General features: G+C 50.0%; 1 protein-coding gene across 1 annotated transcript in view; it reads left to right on the top strand.

The window, feature by feature from the left end:
* RB1CC1 (RB1 inducible coiled-coil 1) overlaps positions 1–17908 on the top strand; it is a 57164-nt gene extending 39256 nt beyond the window's left edge. The window contains exons 16-24 of the mRNA XM_055125564.1: positions 5524–5689; positions 6470–6578; positions 6670–6901; positions 9387–9441; positions 11196–11243; positions 11600–11658; positions 14049–14185; positions 15702–15772; positions 16530–17908. Of these exons, the coding sequence (XP_054981539.1) occupies positions 5524–5689; positions 6470–6578; positions 6670–6901; positions 9387–9441; positions 11196–11243; positions 11600–11658; positions 14049–14185; positions 15702–15772; positions 16530–16607 (955 nt within the window). The 3' untranslated portion in view covers positions 16608–17908. The remainder of the gene's footprint in view (positions 1–5523; positions 5690–6469; positions 6579–6669; positions 6902–9386; positions 9442–11195; positions 11244–11599; positions 11659–14048; positions 14186–15701; positions 15773–16529) is intronic.
* Positions 17909–18493: the final 585 nt, after the last annotated feature.

Raw genomic sequence — 18493 nt, 5'->3', positions numbered from 1 at the left:
ATTTTCTGTGTAAAGCGCCAGGTTGTCAGTACTGCAGAGTGTGGCTGTCTGTCCAGGCTACCAGTCCGGCGAGGGAGCACTGTGGCAGTGCGCGTGAATGGATGGAAACACACAGGTCGCAGGCGAGGTCTGGCCCTCGGGCCGGCAGGTGCTTACCTGTGGCCTAGAGAGCAGCTGAAACGTGGCTCTCGGAACCTCTTTTTTTCCAGGAAAGTATTACATGACCACAGGTATGCGAAATAGGTAAACTACCTAAACATCTGCTGAAAATCAGTTATAATTTGGGCCAGAGTGATCGTACGGCAGGTAGAGCACTTCCACTGCGCGCAGCTGACCCGGGTTCTGGCCCTACTGTATGGTCCCCTGGCTGTCTCGGTGTGACCCCCAGCACGCTGCGTGTGGTCTGCACTTCCCTCCCAAATGATGTTTTTTAATGAGCGGGGTGTGTGTGTGTGTGTGTGTGTGTGTGTGTTTGATTTCTCGCACTCACCTGCCCCTCCCCCACCCCCAACCCTGCCGGGAGTGGGCCCTGAGGATGCCGGGTGTGGCCCAAAGACAAGTCTTTTGTTCTTGACCCCATGAGGGGTCCCCACCCACAGTTGAAACTCGGCTCTGAGGTGTGTGGTCTTGCAGGAGCGGCTCTTCTCGTTGTCCTCGTTGCTGGCCAGAGTGTAGAGCAGGACTCAGGCAGCTGGCCCGGGACGCAGGGGTCCAACACCGAACATAGAATTAGGATTTTGGTCACTAAACCCGTGCAAACGATTCGTCCTGACCCAGCCGGTGTTTCCTTCCTGTGTTAACTCCTGTTGGGTTCATTGCCACAGTTTCCATGTTTGCTTCAGAATACAGTCTCCTAAAATCCCAGGGCCCCGTCTGGTTGGGCCCTTCCCCCCCTGGGGCCCGGGTGGCCGAGCGTCTGGGCCCGGGGGTAAGAAGGAGGAAGAAGCGGAGCCCGGGGGGGTGAGGGGGGGTTGACGCTGAGGAGGATCGACAGGCCGTCTCGAGGGGGCCTTGAGAGGAAAGGCCGCTGCTCCTGTGGAGAAAGCTGGGGTGGAATTTGGGACAGTTGGGACGTCGCCCAAAGCTGAGCAGGGGCTGGGCCGTCTCTCCCGCCAGCCCCCAGCTTGCGGTGTTGTGTTCTGTGCTGCCGTGAGCCTGAGCAGTACCTCCTCACACACCAGCTCTATGCAGTACCTCCCCGCACACCAGCTCATGCAGTACATCCCCGCACACCAGAGTCAGATCCCGTGCGCCTGTGCCTTCTCTCCCCCCAAAAAAATCATTATTTAAAATTTTACAAATAGGATGGGAAAAGCTGGTTCCAACTCACGGACGCACCAAAACTGGTGCTAATCGGGAAATTGCTGTCGTTTGTGGAAGGACTCTGCCACTGTGTCCTGCAGCACCATCGAGGCGCGTACTCGGAAATCTCTTCACTCAGGCTTGAACCCAGAACTTTCTGGGAGAGGAATTCAGAATTATGCAGAGGGAATAATACTGGAAATATGTCGCTGTCATCCCGTTGCTCATCGATTTGCTCGAGCGGGCACCAGTAACGTCTCCATTGTGACACTCGTTGTTACTGTGTTTGGCATATCCAGTACGCCATGGGGAGCTTGCCAGGCTCTGCCGTACAGGCAGGATACTCTCAGTAGCTTGCCAAGCTCTCTGAGAGGGATGAAGGAATCGAAACCAGGTCGGCCATGTGCAAGGCATACACCCTACCCGCTGTGCAATCGCTGTAGCCCACTTGCTTACTGAAAATATGCTGAATAAAGAAAGAAACCTTAAAAAATGTCACTGCACACCAACACGTCTCCCTCCCTCGGGCTGCCCGGCTGGGTGCACCCGTGGCAGGAGCAGCATCGGGTGGCCACCTGTGAGAGTCATTGGCAAAGGGTCACTAGGGATTTCACTTCGATATGGAATGTCGAGTTCTCCCCAGTCAGTTACTCATTAAGAAAATGTAGGGAGGATCTAAGTGGATGGAATAATAAAAATTAAAAACTATTAACATTAAAGTCAATAGTAGAATTGAAGTGAAAATGTAAAAATAATATAAAAGAGGTAACAGCCAGTATGTAAGTAGTTGTTTACAACTCAGGATCACAGACATGCCGGTGTCTAAGTGTCTTCTCATACATGATGGAAAAATAAATCAAGAGACGTTATTTCTGAGAAGTTTGGGGGAAAAGACTTACGTGTACAAATAAGTGACGAATATATGTGCGTATGGTTCCCAAGCGTCTGGAAAACTTACTAACTGGTCACAGGCGCGCCCTGGGGATTCTGTGCTGGCCACCGGGCGAGTACAGGAGCACTGGGTCTGAGCACTTCCATCACATAGTTCATCTCTGGTCAGCAAGCCCCAAATCTAAGTCAACGATAGGATTTCGCCATCAGCACAGTCCAGTGCAGATCTGTTCACGAGAAATGTTGGGCATAGTAAGAACCTTTGCCCTCCTGGGGTAAACGTGGACGGAAGCTTCTAGACTCTGTGAAAGCCCCAGTCTGTCACCGGTGAGTCTCTGTCCTTGAGCTCTCTAGTCCAGGCTTCTTAAGGGCATTGTTAGCGTAAAGAAAGACAGAGTTGCGTACTTCTCCTCCTCGTGGAGGGTTTCGTTGATGTATTTTAGGTTATCAGTGACTTTGGTTCTGGTTTCTGGACCACACGCAGTGCCGGATGTATTCTGGGAGTCAGACTTGCAAACAGACGAGGACTGGGGCCCGTGGACTAACCCCACAGGAGTCAAACTACACTGTGAGACTTTCGTCTTTTCTTCGTGTGTTTCCTCCTACCAACAAAGTCTTGGCCCCATCATCCCAAAGGAACCCAGGCATTCTGGTGTTAATTAAACAAGGCTTGTTGTGCCTGAAGTTTTATTATTAAGGGTAATCCCCCATGTTATCCGAGCCATTCTGAGTCTTACGGGAATTTGAAGTAAGGTAATGTCACCTGGAATATTTCCCACAGAGACCTTCAGGCAAGGTGAAGTAGTGCATACTTTTGTTTAGGATGACAATAATAGAGGCCCCAGAAAGTACATTATGGGTCAGTCTTTATATAATGCCCATTGGTGTTGGTTTGGTTTCTTTGCTTTTACTAACGCGGTGTCTTACTTTGCTGCATAGACCTCCCGCCAATTACCCAGAGCTCTGTCTCATAGTCTGGTGGTTGTGCATTTACAGACAGTGATGTCTGTCCCTGGAGTTATGGCCCTTCTGCCACCCTCTGGCCATAGCACAGCACTGGCCGTAATACCGGACAGCACCTGGAGCTGGCCGGGCAGCTGAGAGGGCCATACAAACCACAAGTACTTAACCCTGTGTAGCACACACGTGCATTTTGAATCGCACCTTCGTTTTCTTCAGTATTCTTAGTGTCCTTTGCCATGCTGAAATATTTTTTACTTCAGATTTATTTTCTGCATTAGTGTTTTGACCAGTATCCTCATAATGGCCGTCCAATAAGCCCTGATTGCCATTATGTCATAAATGTGTGTGCATACTGGGGGTTGAGCCCAGGGCTTTCTGTGTTTGAAGTGAAACACGCACTCTTGCAAAATCTACAGCCTAGACAAAATGCTTTGCCGTGTCCTTAGCATGAAAAGTATTTGTTGCTCCTGATCTGACTTTCTCATCTAACCCCCCTCTGCTCTTGGTCACGGTTTCCCCGTGTTGAGTAACCCTGGAGCTGGTACTTCCCACAGGTCCCTTGCGACAGTAGGCAGAGTGGCGGGGGAGTAATCTGCAAGTCCTACCAATGCCTCGTCTTATCCCAGGCGCTTTATCATAGGCTGGTATACTGAGTCCCTATTTTTTTCCTAGTGACTCGGTAATATTTTGATTTTTGCAGCCTTCGGATTTCCATATATGCTATAACTTTTAATATGCAGACTCCTCGACCTCCAACAGAAAATTAGGCCTCAGAATTGTGTCTCGTGGTGTGTATTTCGCCACCCCAGCCTCTCCGAAAGCAAGCAAGCTCTCATACTTGGATAGAACAATGCTGTCTCAAGCTGCACGTTTCATGTTTGGCCATTGAAAGGCATCCCCAAGGGAAAACAGTTTATCCAGGTTACTAAATCTTACCCGTAAATTTGAAATATTATTAAGTGACATGATAGAAATCAGAGACGAGTTTTCTGTACGACAGGCAGTGACGACAGTGCTCTTTAGAGTTGAGTTGGGGAATCGCTCAGCGGGGCATAGGGATAGTGCGGAGGGGCAGGCTCGGCCTTGCGCCTTCTTGCGTCTGCCTCAGTGTGACCTCCAGCAGAGCGGCCCCCAGCAGCGCCGGGAGTGGTCCTGGGCACCACCTTTGATCGCCGAGAATCAGAATTACCGGGTGACTGGAGGGAGAGGGAGCAGCCAGGGCACCAGCTCTGCACACTCCGACTGAGGGTCCCCAGCACCCTGGGTGGGCCCTCGGGCCACCTCCAGAGCGATCCTGAGCCCTGCCAGGCATGGCACAAAGATGTCAGGTGCCTCTTGCGTCCATCCTTGGCAGTCTGGGTTTCACTGGAGTCTGATGAACCTTACGGCATTGAGCCGGGGGCCAGAGGGCGGAAGGCAGAGAGAAAGCAACCGGCAGGGGTAACCGAGCACCCCCGGGAGTGGCCCAGAAGCCGAAGAAACAACAAAATTAAGCCGGCTTGACTCGGTTCCTAAAGTGGCTGAGGAATGTTTGCTGACCGTCAGCCTTCTGCCTATGGTTGCCGGAGTTTCCGTCTCGGGTGGGCTCGTGTGTCCTCGGGGTGGTGGGACGGGCTGGCGGTGCTGGGCTGGGGGCTGGGGCTTGGCCGGAGAGGAGGCGCTTCCGCTGCGGCTGTCTCCCGCCTCAGGCGCGAACGTTTTTGATGTAAAGATGATGAAGTTGAGAGGGGGTAAGATCGGCCTCTCTGTCAGAGGGTAAGACAGTTGTTAGCCCGAGTTTGGGCTTGTCTCCTCCCTCTGCCTCTGCCACACGCCGCTGTGGGTTGTTCTAAAGGGACTCGAATATGGGCTCAGAAACGGGTCCCTTTGCTTCTTGGGAAGGCCAAGGCTCGGCCGCATGTGTGGGGCTCGCTCGCTGACCGGGGAATTCCCAACTTAAAACGGAAAAAATATATGGAGTCATCATTTTCACTATAGACCGTAGTGATCAAGGACATTCTTAATGAAATGCCAAAAATGAAATTTGTTGTTCAGTTCTAGAGTATTGATTTTTCGTGTATTGATTTTTCCTATGAAACTTGCCGTTTGCTGGTTAAAACCGGTGATCTTGGATTTATCAGTTGAGACGTTCAGCTTGTCCATGTGGGGTCAGTGTCTCCCGTTAAACTTGTCCTTTGTTTCCTCTTTCTTGGGTTGGACTCCAAGGGGCAGGGTTCACGCTGAAGTGCCCGTGACAGTCCTTCACTCCTGCGAGGGTCACCGGGCAGCCAGGAGCCTTCCTGCAGTCTGCTAATTATGACGCTTGTTGTATTTGTGGTAATTGTAAATAAAGTAAAGCTATAGTAATCCTATATTTGATTTTTCAAGTCCTGCCGTGGAGTCTACTAGAGAAGATTCTGTAAGCTTAGTTGCTGAACTACAAGAAAAGCTTCAGGAAGAAAAAGCTAAATTTTTAGAACAACTTGAAGAGCAGGAGAAAAGAAAAAATGAGGAAATGCAAAATGTCCGGACATCTCTGATTGCAGAACAGCAGGTCTGTATTACTCCTGCGCCCTGATTTTCAGGGTGTCCTGTGTCTAAAGGTAGAGTTAACTTCATAAGTGTGACTTCTCTAGAACTGAGAGTTTCTTATATTTGAGATGCTTTTCCTTCATGATCTTTAAATATCAAAGATCTTCACAGTAAAGGCATTGGCTCCGTGATCCTACTCATATTAAGTATTTTATGATAAGTATATTTTAGTGATCATTATGTCAGATAGATGCTTCAGAATGAAATTGTCCTGCATTAGAAACGAGAAAAAATATGTTGCATAATTGAATTGCCTTTTAACAGCTCTGTAACTTTTTCCCTCAGTTAAAATGTTAATGCTACTGCATAGATAATGTTTAAATTTTCGACCAAATTACATGCTGTTCGGTGTGTGCCAGAATTGCTGAGTGTATGTGGTGAGTGAATGGTTCTTGCACCTTAGCTACGTCAGTACTTCGCCTGAGGGACTGAGTGTGGCTGGAGGGGAGATAAGTAGCTGCACAGCTAGATTCATGGTAGTGAGGACGGTGCTGGGGTGCGCTGAGGGCTCGAGGGTTCGGGATACAGGCAGGGCTGTGAGCAGGCCTGCGCCTGCTGTTACTCAGTTATGGGAACTGTTAGTACGGGACCGAGAGAATACAGGCTCCCGCACCCTAGCGTTAAAAAACAAGCTTCACTGTGTGAGTCTTACCCCGTCAGACAAGTGTACCCCGCGGAACTCCCTGTCGGGCTGGCTTGCTCGCTGCTCTCGCCCGTGGGTGATGTCGCCCTGTCGTTGCAGACCAACTTCAACACGGTCCTGACGAGAGAGAAGATGAAGAAGGAGAACATCATCAACGACCTCAGCGACAAGCTCAAGAGCACGATGCAGCAGCAGGAGCGCGACAAAGGTCAGTGGCGTCCCGAGCGGCCTCGGGTCTCCGGGCAGGGCCGCTGCTCTCTGGTTTCTAACTCTCGTTTCGGTGGCCGGGGGGTGCTCAGATCTGATCGAGTCGCTGTCCGAGGACCGAGCTCGTTTGCTCGAGGAGAAGAAGAAGCTGGAGGAGGAAGTCAGCAAGCTGCGCGGGAGCAGCCTGGGCCCCCCCTACGGCGCCTCGGCCCCCGAGCTCTGTGGAGCCTGCGCCCCCCCACTGCCCTGCGAGGCCGAGCGCCCGGCAGACGCCGAGGACGGGAGAGTGGACTCTGCGATGGACACCAGCATGATGTCTGTGCAGTACGTGCTGTCCCGGGGTCAGCCCACCGGGGCCCGGAGGGCCGAGCTGTCCTTGCTCCCCAGGGCGGGGACAGTGGGGGTCGCACAGCCGTCCTGGTGGGGCAGGGTGGCTGGGAAGGCAGAGCAGGATTCCGGAAAGTGAAACACACGCTAGGTTTTGGCCTGGTTGAAGGAGAAGATGATAGACTGGTCAGCTTGGGTCTTAGACGTGAGGCTTGAGAGTGAATATATATGTATAATATCTATATGTTTTATATAGATATATCAGATTTATCAAAATGTAACGTTTTAAAGGCCATAGCACGTAAATAGACCAGTGGTCATTTTAAATCATAAGTGACAAACGTTTTCAAACAGCAAACCAACTCTTCCGAACAACGTAGGGGAGGGAGGAATCCAGCCGTAGCCCGCCCACGGGGTAACGCCCGGAGGGAGATGCTAAGAAGGGCTCTTCTCCAGAGCACTCGAGACACGGGAGGGGAAATATTCAAGCTGCTCAGTGGGAGGAGTTTTTAAAATTTCAAATACAGAGGTACAGTTTAATGAAGCAGTACCTTGTGAGTGCTTTAGGATATGACTTGATAGATTTAATCACTGTCACTGTCATCCCATTGCTCATCGATTTGTTCGAGCGGGCACCAGTAATGTCTCATTGAGAGACTTGTTGTTACTGTTTTTGGCATATCCAATACGCACGGGTGGCTTGCCAGGCTCTGCCGTGCGGGCGCGATACTCTCGGTAGCTTGCCGGGTTCTCCAAGAGGGGCAGAGGAATCGAACTGGGCTCAGCTGCATGAAAGGCGAACACCCTACCGCTGTGCTATCACTCCAGCCCGTAGATTTTATATGAGTAAAAAATGAATTCAAACTAGAATGAAAATTACAGACGTGTAGGACATTTCCTAACAAAAAAATGAGGTAAAAACATAAGTAAAGCAACAAAAAATGTTAGGAAAATGCACTGCAAAGCAGATCATACAAGAAGTTGCTAATTCTAAATGTTGATAGAATTCACGTTCTCTAAGCATAAAAATAGGCATCCTTTAGATACTGGGATGTCGAAACATAAAACGTGTTAATTAAAATGTGCAGAGCACAGTGTTTGAGACCGGGCAAAGAGGTGTGTCTAGATTTTTTGTTTGCTCTTGGCTTGGGGGCCACATGTGGCAGTGCTCAGGGCGTCCTCCTGGCTCTGTGCTCGGGGCTCCGGGAACCTGCGGGGTGCTGGGGGTCAGGCCCAGCCTGACGGCATGCAAGGCGAGCACCCTGCTGCTCAGACCCTCGAAAAGGAGTAAGAATAAGAGTGGGCCTGGTCCGCTGGAGGAGGCGGCCCCTTGCCTCTGGGTGGGGGAGAGCGGAGGGCAGGGCCTGCCCTGTGCGGCCTGACGCGGCCCCCGCCCCAGCACTGCCAGGACCCCCGTCTCAGCACCTCCGGGTGTGACCCCAGAACTAGAAACAAGCCAAAAACACCTCGCGCATATATTGGAAAATGAAGTTATATAGCGAGTGAGCTGCAGTAGACGAGTGTATCACCAGTTAAACTGAGAACTATTGGGATGGACGTTTCTTCTCCGGCCCTCCTGCCCGTCCAGCCTTGGTTCTTCCATGGCCCCAGCCCACCCGTTTACTCCCCCAGTCCCATGCTATTTCCCCCTCGTGTTTGCGGGGGAGGGTTAAGAATACCTACTTCTGGGGCTGGAGCCATAGCATAGTGGGTAGGGCATTTGCCTTGCACTCAGCCAACCCGGGTTCGATTCCCAGCTTCCCATCTGGTCCCCTGGGCACTGCTAGGAGTAATTCCTAAGCGCAGAGCCAGGAGTAACCCCTGTGCATCGCCAGGTATGACCCCCCAAAAAAAAAATACCTAATTCAAATTATTAACTTTGTAGACTTTAAATGTCTTACAGTTTGCTTTTTATATCTCTCTCTTAAAAAAAAGATAATTAGAGCCTATAACTGTATTTCTTTTCTGCTTTTTAATTTTTTTCAATATAATAGACAAATGCACACATAACACATACCTGTTATAGCCACTCACTAGCACTTTGAAACATTTAAGCTGGGTTTAATTTTCCTAAACTAGCGCTTGCTGTTTTGTAGCTTCCTCATAACCGTTGTGTTTTGTTCTTTGTTTTACTGGTGTACCTACTCACTGATGGGGATTCACACGCACGGCATGGGAGAAGAGTAGTTTTTGATATTGGGGATCGGGGCCAAAACGTGAAACATGAGAGATCCTGTCCCAGGCGGGATACTCTCGGTAGCTTGCCGGGCTCTCCGAGAGGGACAAAGGAATCGAACCCGGGCCGGCCGTGTGTAAGGCAAACGCCCTACCCGCTGTGCTATTGCTCTAGTCTGTAATTAGGATGATTTTATTTTGACTTGGAGCTATACTGAAATAATATTTAAATTTCTAAAATCCCTCTGAAAAATGTAAAGTTAAGAATTTTTAAAGACTTAAACTAAAATAAATTATTTTATCTTAGAGAGAACATCCATATGCTTTCTGAAGAAAAGCAGAGGATAATGCTGTTAGAACGAGTAAGTAAAATTGTTTTCTTGAAATACGGTGTTTATTATATTCACTTTGTAAATCATACATTAAAAATACTTGTCGCTTCTATAGTGATCTCATTTTTTTTTAATTTTATTTTATTAGTGAATCACCGTGAGACAGAGTTACAGACTTACAGGTTTTCATGCTTACATTTCAGTCATACAGTGGTCGAGTGCCCATCCCTCCACCAATGCCCATTTTCCACCACCAATGGTCCCAGCATCCCTCCCACCACCCCCACCCTGTCCCCTCCACCCCACCCTGCCTCTGTGGCAGGGCATTCCCTTTTGCTCTCTCTCCTCTTGGGTGTTGTGGTTTGCAGTAGAGGTATTGAGTGGCCATCATGTTTGGTCTATAATCTGCTTTCAGGGAGCGTCTCCCATCCCGAGTGGATCCTCCTAGCACCATTTACTTGGTGATCCCTTCTCTATCTGAACTGCCTTTTCCCCCAGTATGTGGGGCCAGCTTCTAAGCTGTGGAGTAATCCTCCCAGTACTTATATTTAATAATCTTGGATGTTAGTCTCCCATTCTGTTACTTTATATTCCACAGATGAGTGCAATCTCTCTATGTCTGTCTCTCTCTTTCTGACTCATTTCACTTAACATGATACTTTCCGTGTTGATCCACCTATATGCAAATTTCATGACTTCATCTTTTCTGTCAACTGCATAGTATTCCATTGTGTAGATGTACCAAAGCTTCTTTAGCCAGTCATCTGTTCTCGGGCACTCAGGTGTTTTCCAGATTCTGGCTATTGTGAACAGTGTTGCAATGAACATATAGGTGCAGATGTCACTTTTACTATACTGTTTTGCGTCTCCGGGATATATTCCCAGAAGTGGTATTGCTGGGTCCCAGTGATCTCATTTTTAATATTCTTTTTCATTGTTACATTTTGAGAAGTCCAATAGTAAAAATTTTTTGTGGTGTTCTGATCTTATGCATTTCAGACCTGAATTTTGCTGCTGGGCACATCCTCGTTTCGGCTTCTTTTGTTTTCTTGATCCCACTAGTTAAATAATTGGCAGTGGAATTTAAACTGCTTTGTCATCAGTTGTCAGGACTGGATCAGAAGCTTGGATCAAAAAAAGATTGGCAGGGCTATCAGTTTATATTATGTTAGCTTGTACTCAGTAGCAGTTTAGAATTTGTTAAAATGTAAATGAGAGTTTTTTCCTACTTTAAAAGCAATAAATTTCTTTAGAATCAGAAGTAAAACCTGTAAATGCTGAGGGAGGGGTTTTCACAGAGATGAACTGAGGTGAATGGGGGGAAAGTTGATAACAGTTGGTTTCTTCCAGTTGTGCTGTCAAATTATATCTGACTTTGGATCAAATTATTATCTCTTGATTCTTAGGCTACTTTTCAGTTTAGAAATCTTTAAGGTTTTTAAGAAAATTTCTGTTCATCACCCTACCTGGCAAGAGTGCAGAGTTGAAATGGTGCAGGTACCGGCAGCATGTCGAGTCTCGGAGCCCGTGTCCTCCACGTGCGCACTGGCGCCAGGGGCCGTGGCTTGGAGAAGTGTCACAGACGTTCTGTGCTGTTACACGGCTAGGCAGGCTGGAGGGCTTTGTTAAAGGAACCGTGTCCAGACGACGGGCACAGCCTGTCGTGCTGAGCTTATTCACTGACCGTGTATTCCGGAGCCCGGCAGTACCCAGACTGAGACAGGGCTGGAAACCAGACCGGAGTAGGGCCAGGGTAACGGGCGGGTCTCTCTCCTTCCCCGCAGACGCTACAGTTAAAGGAAGAAGAAAACAAGCGGCTGAATCAGCGACTGGTGAGTGGCGGCTTCTCCCGGGGCCCCTTCTCGGTACGGGTGTCCCCTCCTCTGTGTCCTGCTGACTGCCTGGGCTCGAGGGACTGCGCTGAGCCGCCTTGGGCAGTGCGGAGGGCCAGTGGCCGGGGGGCCTGCCTCAGCGTCTCCTCTGAGGCCCCGAGAATGTCCGTGTCACGGGACGCATGTTTCTTTTTTTTTTTTTTTCTTTTCGGGTCCCACCCGGCGATGCACAGAGGCTCATCCTGGCTCTGCACTCAGGAGTTAATCCTGGCGGTGCCGGGGGCCCATAGGGGTGCCGGGAATCGCACTCAGCCCCGCCTCTCCCTGCCCTTATGGACCGTGTCTCTCTCCCGCAGATGTCGCAGAGTATGTCCTCAGTGTCTGCGCGCCACTCGGAGAAGATCGCGATTCGAGAGTGAGTCCTGGATCTCTGGGTTGGTCACCCCCCGCCGTGCTGGGGGCTCCCTCCTGGCGCTGCTCGTGTGGGTTGGGGTCCGACCGGGCGGCCCTGTACGGGGCCCACGCCGCCCACTGTCCTGCCTCCCCAGCCCCTGTGTGGCACTCCTTTGTGCCATAGAGTTGGCGCTGGTCGGCTCTGGGCCCGGGCCCGGCCCCTCTCGGCCCTGAATGCCCCCCTGGCCCTGAAACGCTGTTTCACGGTATTCCCAGTAGCAGGAAACTTTTATTTTCTAATTAAAAAGTAAAGTTTGGAGCAGGGTCGGAGGGGACCTTGCAGCCTCGGTGAGGGGCACGGCCTCGTGGGGGCTGTGCTGAGACCCCCCTGACCGCATCTGAACCACAGGCCCAGATAGGGGGCTTCAGAGTCAGAACATGAATTCTTAAAAATTAGGATTTGTCTAAGTTTCAGCTTCGGAACAAGAAGATTGAAGGAGCAACAGGCAGACGCTGCTGCTGGGGTCTGTGTCGTCCTTCACACAGGATAACCCTGCGCCCTTCACTCCAGTTACTCGCAGTGTCGCTCTTTAAAATCCCATCCTTGAGGGGCTGGAGCCATAGCACAGCGGGTAGGGCGTTTGCCTTGCACGCGGCCGACCCGGGTTCAAATCCCAGCATCCCATATGGTCCCCTGAGCACGTCCAGGGGTAATTCCTGAGTGCAGAGCCAGGAGTAACCCCTGTGCATTGCCAGGTGTGACCCAAAAAGCAAAAAAAAAAAAAAAAAAAAAAATCCCATCCTTGAGATTGTTGGTTTTAGATCAGAGAAATTTCAAGGGTCTTTTTGGCTTGGGGGGTCGCACCAGGTGGTTCGTGCTAAAGGGTTACTCCCGCCTCTGTGCTCGGGGATTTCTCCTGAAGATGCTGCAGGGACCGTGTGCAGTGCCCCGGGTCGGGCCCGGGTCAGGAGCGAGACTGGCTCACTCTTGAGGCTTAAAGTTGCTGAGTTTACTTATTTTTGTTTCTCAGGCTTCCCTTTATTGGTATCCAACTCTTAGGCACTATTGAATTTACCGTTTGATTAGTGTTCCTGGGCCAGATTGCCTCAGCAATTTCATGTTTTGAGGGTTTTTGATTGAAGGGAGGACCTGGAATAATAGAGGAAAACATTGTCATCGACTGGTGAATTCTGGTTAAAGTCTGTACTTGGCAAGACTGATAAGAGTAAACGAAATGTTCTTAAAGCTCCTATAGGCTGGAGCCACACGGCAGTGGGGTCTTGCCAGAGGGCCTCTTACCCAGAGGGCCTCTGGGCCTGCCAGTGGTCATCCCAGAGCACAGCTGCTGTGCCCAGAGCCAAAACAATAATAATAAGTCTGTTGACCACACTTTTTAGTTGTCTGAGTCCCATTATTGATTTTTTTTATGTTCTCATTAGAATTTTTGTCTTTTCTCAGATTTAAATGTCCTGGGTGGTAACTTTCTTTATCAAGTGTTTGCCAAGTGAATAAATCTGTTTCTTCCAGAGATTCTAGGCAAAATTTTTTTTTTCCACACTGAGTACAAGAATGATGCAAGGACCCATTTGCATGGCTGCATGGCCTCCTAAATGACCCTGGACTGCCACAGTCACTTACCCTCAATGCCCTCATTCCCCTTCACACACAAATATACATGCGGTGGCATGTTCAGTCATAGAATTCTTCAACAACAGAAACAATGGTTATGTCAAAAATACAAAACCAAGAATTGAAATATTCATTAATCAATGATTTATTAGTCATGTACAATGCTGGCTACTATATGATGAACTCTTCACTGTTTATAGATAGAAAATATTGGTCTAGGTAGTGAGAAGGTCTTGTCACAAAGGAGAGTGGTATGAAATAGATAGTCCCCAGTACATCCTGGTCTATAAAGGAGGTGTGGTGTAAATTAGCATGTCATTCTAGGCAAAAATTTTTAATGCCTCATAAAAGCTTTTCTGGGGCCTGAGCACTTGGCTGACCCGGGTTCGATTCCCAGCATCCCTTAGGGTTCCCGGAGCACCACCAGGAGTAATTCCTGAGTGCAGAGCCAGGAGGAACCCCGGAGCATCGCCGGGTGTGACCCAAAGAGCAATAAGTAAATAAATAAATAGAATTAGCTGGACATTAAAAAACCCAACGCTTTAACTAAAGAAAGGAAAGCTGCTCTCCCTATCAGGCCTCTGGGTTGGGCCCAGCAGCCGTGGGCCGGGGGCGAGGGGGCCCGCAGGCGGCTCTGTGCGCCCGGCGCTGTCTCCGGGCTCCTCTGCCCCTGCCCTCGGTGTGGCTGCTCCTGTGCTCTGCCGGGAACTGCAGCCTGGCGCGGCGTCGGCACTGGCGGGGCGGGCCGTGGCTCCGAGGTGACCGCTGGCCTCCCCCTGCAGCTTCCAGGTGGGGGATCTGGTGCTCATCATCCTGGACGAGCGCCACGACAACTACGTGCTGTTCACCGTCAGCCCCACCCTCTACTTCCTCCACTCGGAGTCGCTGCCCGCCCTGGACCTCAAGCCAGGCGAGGGGGGTAAGTGTCCTGTGGGGGGGGCTCGGGAGGGGGCCGGGGCCGCCGCCTCCCTCTCGAGGCTCTCAGACCACACTCGACAGAGCCGGGCCTGCCGGCAGGAGGGACACTGCTCGACCTGCCTGCCCGGCTCTGCAGCACATGCAGATCTGTGTTATTAGCGTGATGTCAGTGTGCCCGTCGCCGGCGGAGAGACTGGGCCGTAGCCCGTGCTGTCGTAGCAGCAGCAGAGTCGCTCAGGCCTCGGGACGGCCGCTTAGACCCACTGCGCGCTCCTTGCTCTCAGCCTGCGGCCTAGACCCACTGCGTGCTCCTTGCTCTCAGCCTGCGGCCTAGACCCACTGCGTGTTCCTTGCTCTCTCGGCCTGCAGCCTAGACCCACTGCGCGCTCCTTGCTCTCGGCCTGTGGCCTAGACCCACTGCATGCTCCTTGCTCTCTGCCTGCGGCCTAGACCCACTGCGTGCTCCTTGCTCTCTCGACCTGCGGCCTAGACCCACTGCGTGCTCCTTGCTCTCAGCCTGCGGCCTAGACCCACTGCGTGCTCCTTGCTCTCTGCCTGCGGCCTAGACCCACTGCGTGCTCCTTGCTCTCGGCCTACGGCCTAGACCCACTGCGTGCTCCTTGCTCTCAGCCTTCGGCCTAGACCCACTGCACGCTCCTTGCTCTCTGCCTGCGGCCTAGACCCACTGCGTGCTCCTTGCTCTCGGCCTGCGGCCTAGACCCACTGCGTGCTCCTTGCTCTCGGCCTGCGGCCTAGACCCACTGCGTGCTCCTTGCTCTCAGCCTGCAGCCCAGGGACTTGTCGTCACACCCGTCTCCGTGTGTTCGTTCCTGGTTACCGGGGTCTTTGGGGCGTTTCTTGCCAGATGATGTTCAGGGATTGAAAGAACAGTGTTGGTGCACGCCATGTTACTTATTGGCGAGAGACTTTTCCATCGGATTTCTTTTTCCCCGGACGGCTTTCCTCACCCCGCTGTGAATGGAGACGGGCCTTCCTGTCGGGTCTCCAGCAGCCGTCTCTCCCCTCCCGCACTCCCTCCGCAGCCTTCCCTGACCGGGCTCAGCACTGGGCGCTGTCACACCCCTCGCAGCAGGACCAGCCCAGGCGCGGGAAGGTGCTTTCTCCCTGGGCTGAGAGCAGTGCTGCTCAGGTCGGTGCCTGGCCTCGGGCTGCCGAACTTCTCCTGTTTTCTGGGGTTTTGGGTATTTTTTTAATCGGAAAGGGCATCTTTGTGAGTGCTCTCAGTAGATGGCGCTCTCGAGCTAGCTTCCAGTTCCCAGTTCCCAGAGTTCTTGGTCACAATTTGTGCCCAGGTTCAGTTCTCTGAGGAAAGCTGGTCCAGGAGTGGCCTGGGTCCAAAGTGCTCCACCAGCCGGGCACTGCCGGGAGTCCCCCCGCTCCTGTCTCCATGCTCGCTCACTCGAGAGCACCTCATTAGTCTCTCAGTGACAGCACTTGTTCCTCATGAGTTTTACAACTGTGCTTTCCAAAGGGAAATTAATGACTTGGTTTAACAGCTTCAGGTGCCACTAGAAGACCCTGGGTGCTTGGGAAGGTGATGGAGAAGGAGTACTGCCAGGCCAAGAAGGTAAGGACTCCGTCGTAACACCCAAGCGTGCAAAGATGCGACGTCACAGAATGTATTATTCAGGCTGTTCTGGCTGTAAGGCTCACTGCAGTCTGATGAAAATGGAGTGGCGGCAGCAGCTGTCCAAGTAATTCACGCCACTTACCTCACTGCTGTGTGACAGGGAGAGCAAAGCCAGTGTCCGCCCTGACACTGCCCTTGGGGTCCTCCATGTGGGAACCAAGGCATCCCGCATGCGCGGGGATTGGAGTGAGTTTACTTGGAGAATGACAGTTTCTCACTCTCACATGCTGCCCCCGCTGGAACTTTCTTATTTTCATGTGCTTAACCCCCCCCCCAAATAAAATGCACCGTGAACTACTTAATGGCTAGCATTGCACGTGGCACCTAGTTCTCGGTGTGAGCGTGCAGGGGCTGGGCACGCTCCTCACGCCTGCCCCTCGGGGCCCCGACTCAGTTGTCTAGTACCGACATGGGTTTGAAACTTAAAATAGCGACATCGCTCGTGTTGGCTAGTTGGAGGGAAGGGGCAGCATCACCAGCTCTGCAGCCCCGCGGGTGTCAGCGGCCGTCCGGTGACTGTGAGGGTGGGAGAGCACAGGGTCGGCCCGGGCACCGGAACCCAGCACGGGTGTTCTCAGGGCAGTGGGAGTTGGGGCCCTCTCCGCCTGCCCTGCCCGAGGGAGCTGGGCGCTGCGTCCGGGACGGTCACTTTTCCTTGGCTATTTAAGTGATATTCTTTCTCTTTCCTTCTTAGGCACAAAACAGATTCAAAGTTCCTCTGGGGACGAAGTTTTACCGAGTGAAAGCCGTGTCGTGGAATAAGAAGGTATAGCTCACGGGCGGGAAGGAAGCCCCGTGCCCTGTGACACTGTCCGGTCTGTCCTGCCTCGCTCACTCATCACTCCACACAGCAGCCACCTTTTGTACGAAAGCCAGCTGGACAGTAGCTCTCATCGGCCCAACATCGTGGACTTTCTAACTGGCTACGTCTTAGGAACAATAAATTCATCAGAACTCATGGCTGAATTACAATGGTTTTGTTTTTGTTTTTGTCTTTTACCCGGATAACTCTAGAAACGCGGACCAAACTACTTCATTTTCTCAAAGGGCATACCTTGTGCATTGTGGCTCATAATTAGCCATATTAATTGCCTGTTACATAAACTCATTAGCTTGAACTTAGAGATTAATGTTAGTTATTATTACCAGCATTTGTCCTTCCGTGAAATCAATATCAGAAAACTTGCACTCTCTAACACATTCTTTATAAAATGTGTAAATTCTTCAAACTGTATAAAGGAGGAGTGTTCTTGCATGCAGATAATCATAACTTTGAGTTTGCCTCTGTAGATTACTAAAGCAAATCGTTTTATTTTTTTAAATGCCCTTTGACGTTTGAGAACATAAAGGAACTCTAATTTGATTTGGCTGATGGGAACATCGGCTATAATCAGCAATCTTCAGAAGCACTTTCGATGGCTTGGTCGCTTGGGTGGTAAAGGGACGGCCTGCTTTTGGGTTTCAAACGCAGCACATCCCAGCATCTTGGTTAATTCTGTTTAGAATAGAATCATATCGATGAGATCATAATTCATGGTTCAGTTTCAGGAGAAAAAAATTCATTGTACATTAACCATTTAGAGATCATTTAAATAACAAAATATTGTATTGTAAAAGACATGTAGAATTTTAAAACAATAAAGATTTGAACCTATAAATGTGTGTGCCTTTTAAAGGAGGATGCATTTTTAATATATTTGAGTGATTGCTGGAAAGTGTGAAATTTGTCTGTATCATATGAAAAGACAAACCTGTTTATTATAAAAATGTGCTTTAACTATATACTATGTAACAGGGTGAACAGTATTATGTAGACTAGAATTGTGTAAACTAGATCTTTAGACAAGTTGCCACTGAGCAAAGGTGTTTAAATGAGTTGGTTAAGATTGTTGCAGATTTGTTGCTAGAGAACAATAAAATGATTCTTTTTCAAAAATACTTAATTTCTTCTTAAAAATAAGTTAAATATTTTTTTAAATATGTGTATCTAATAGTACAGAAAATGGAACAACCACCAATAGTGTATAGAAAACTGAATTTGACAACGTATTAATAAATGAAGCAATGATTTGATATGTTTCTTTTCAATCCTTCGATGGCATCTTTATGCAAAGAATACAAAAGCAATAAATGACTTTTTGACAGAGTTGTTTCCGTAAGCAGATTTGAGTGGGTCTGGGTCTCAGTGAGTTGGCCAGGAAGACGTTTTCTTTTTCATGGAGACATTTGGGTGTTTCAGCTTGCTGCCGTGCTGGGGAATCCGTCCTGTTAGCATCTTGCTAAAGTATTAAGTTTCGTTGCTACAATCAAGTGTCAGGCATATACTAAGTACTATTGTAAAAATAAGGTCGTCTTCTATTTATATTTGAAAACCATAAATCTGCTTTTCAGCTTGGAATGGAAACATTGCTTTGTGGTGGTGTTGGCTCAGCCTGGGGGGCCACCCTGGCTGTGCTCAGGGGTCACCCTGCTGGGACAGAGATGCCCAGCCTGCTGCCTGCGAGGCTAGCGCCCTGATCTCTGCTGCTTAACCACAGGATTGGCTATTTATAACCTGTTTCACTGCAAGGAAACTTCAAACACCTGTGGGTTTTTGGTGGTTTTTTTTTTTTTTTTTGACTGGGAAAACTGATCAATACTAGAACATCTTGAGCAAAT

Source organism: Sorex araneus, chromosome 2 (genome assembly GCF_027595985.1).
Source record: "Sorex araneus isolate mSorAra2 chromosome 2, mSorAra2.pri, whole genome shotgun sequence".
Taxonomy (NCBI): domain Eukaryota; kingdom Metazoa; phylum Chordata; class Mammalia; order Eulipotyphla; family Soricidae; genus Sorex; species Sorex araneus.
This window is presented reverse-complemented; position numbering and strand designations above follow the sequence as displayed.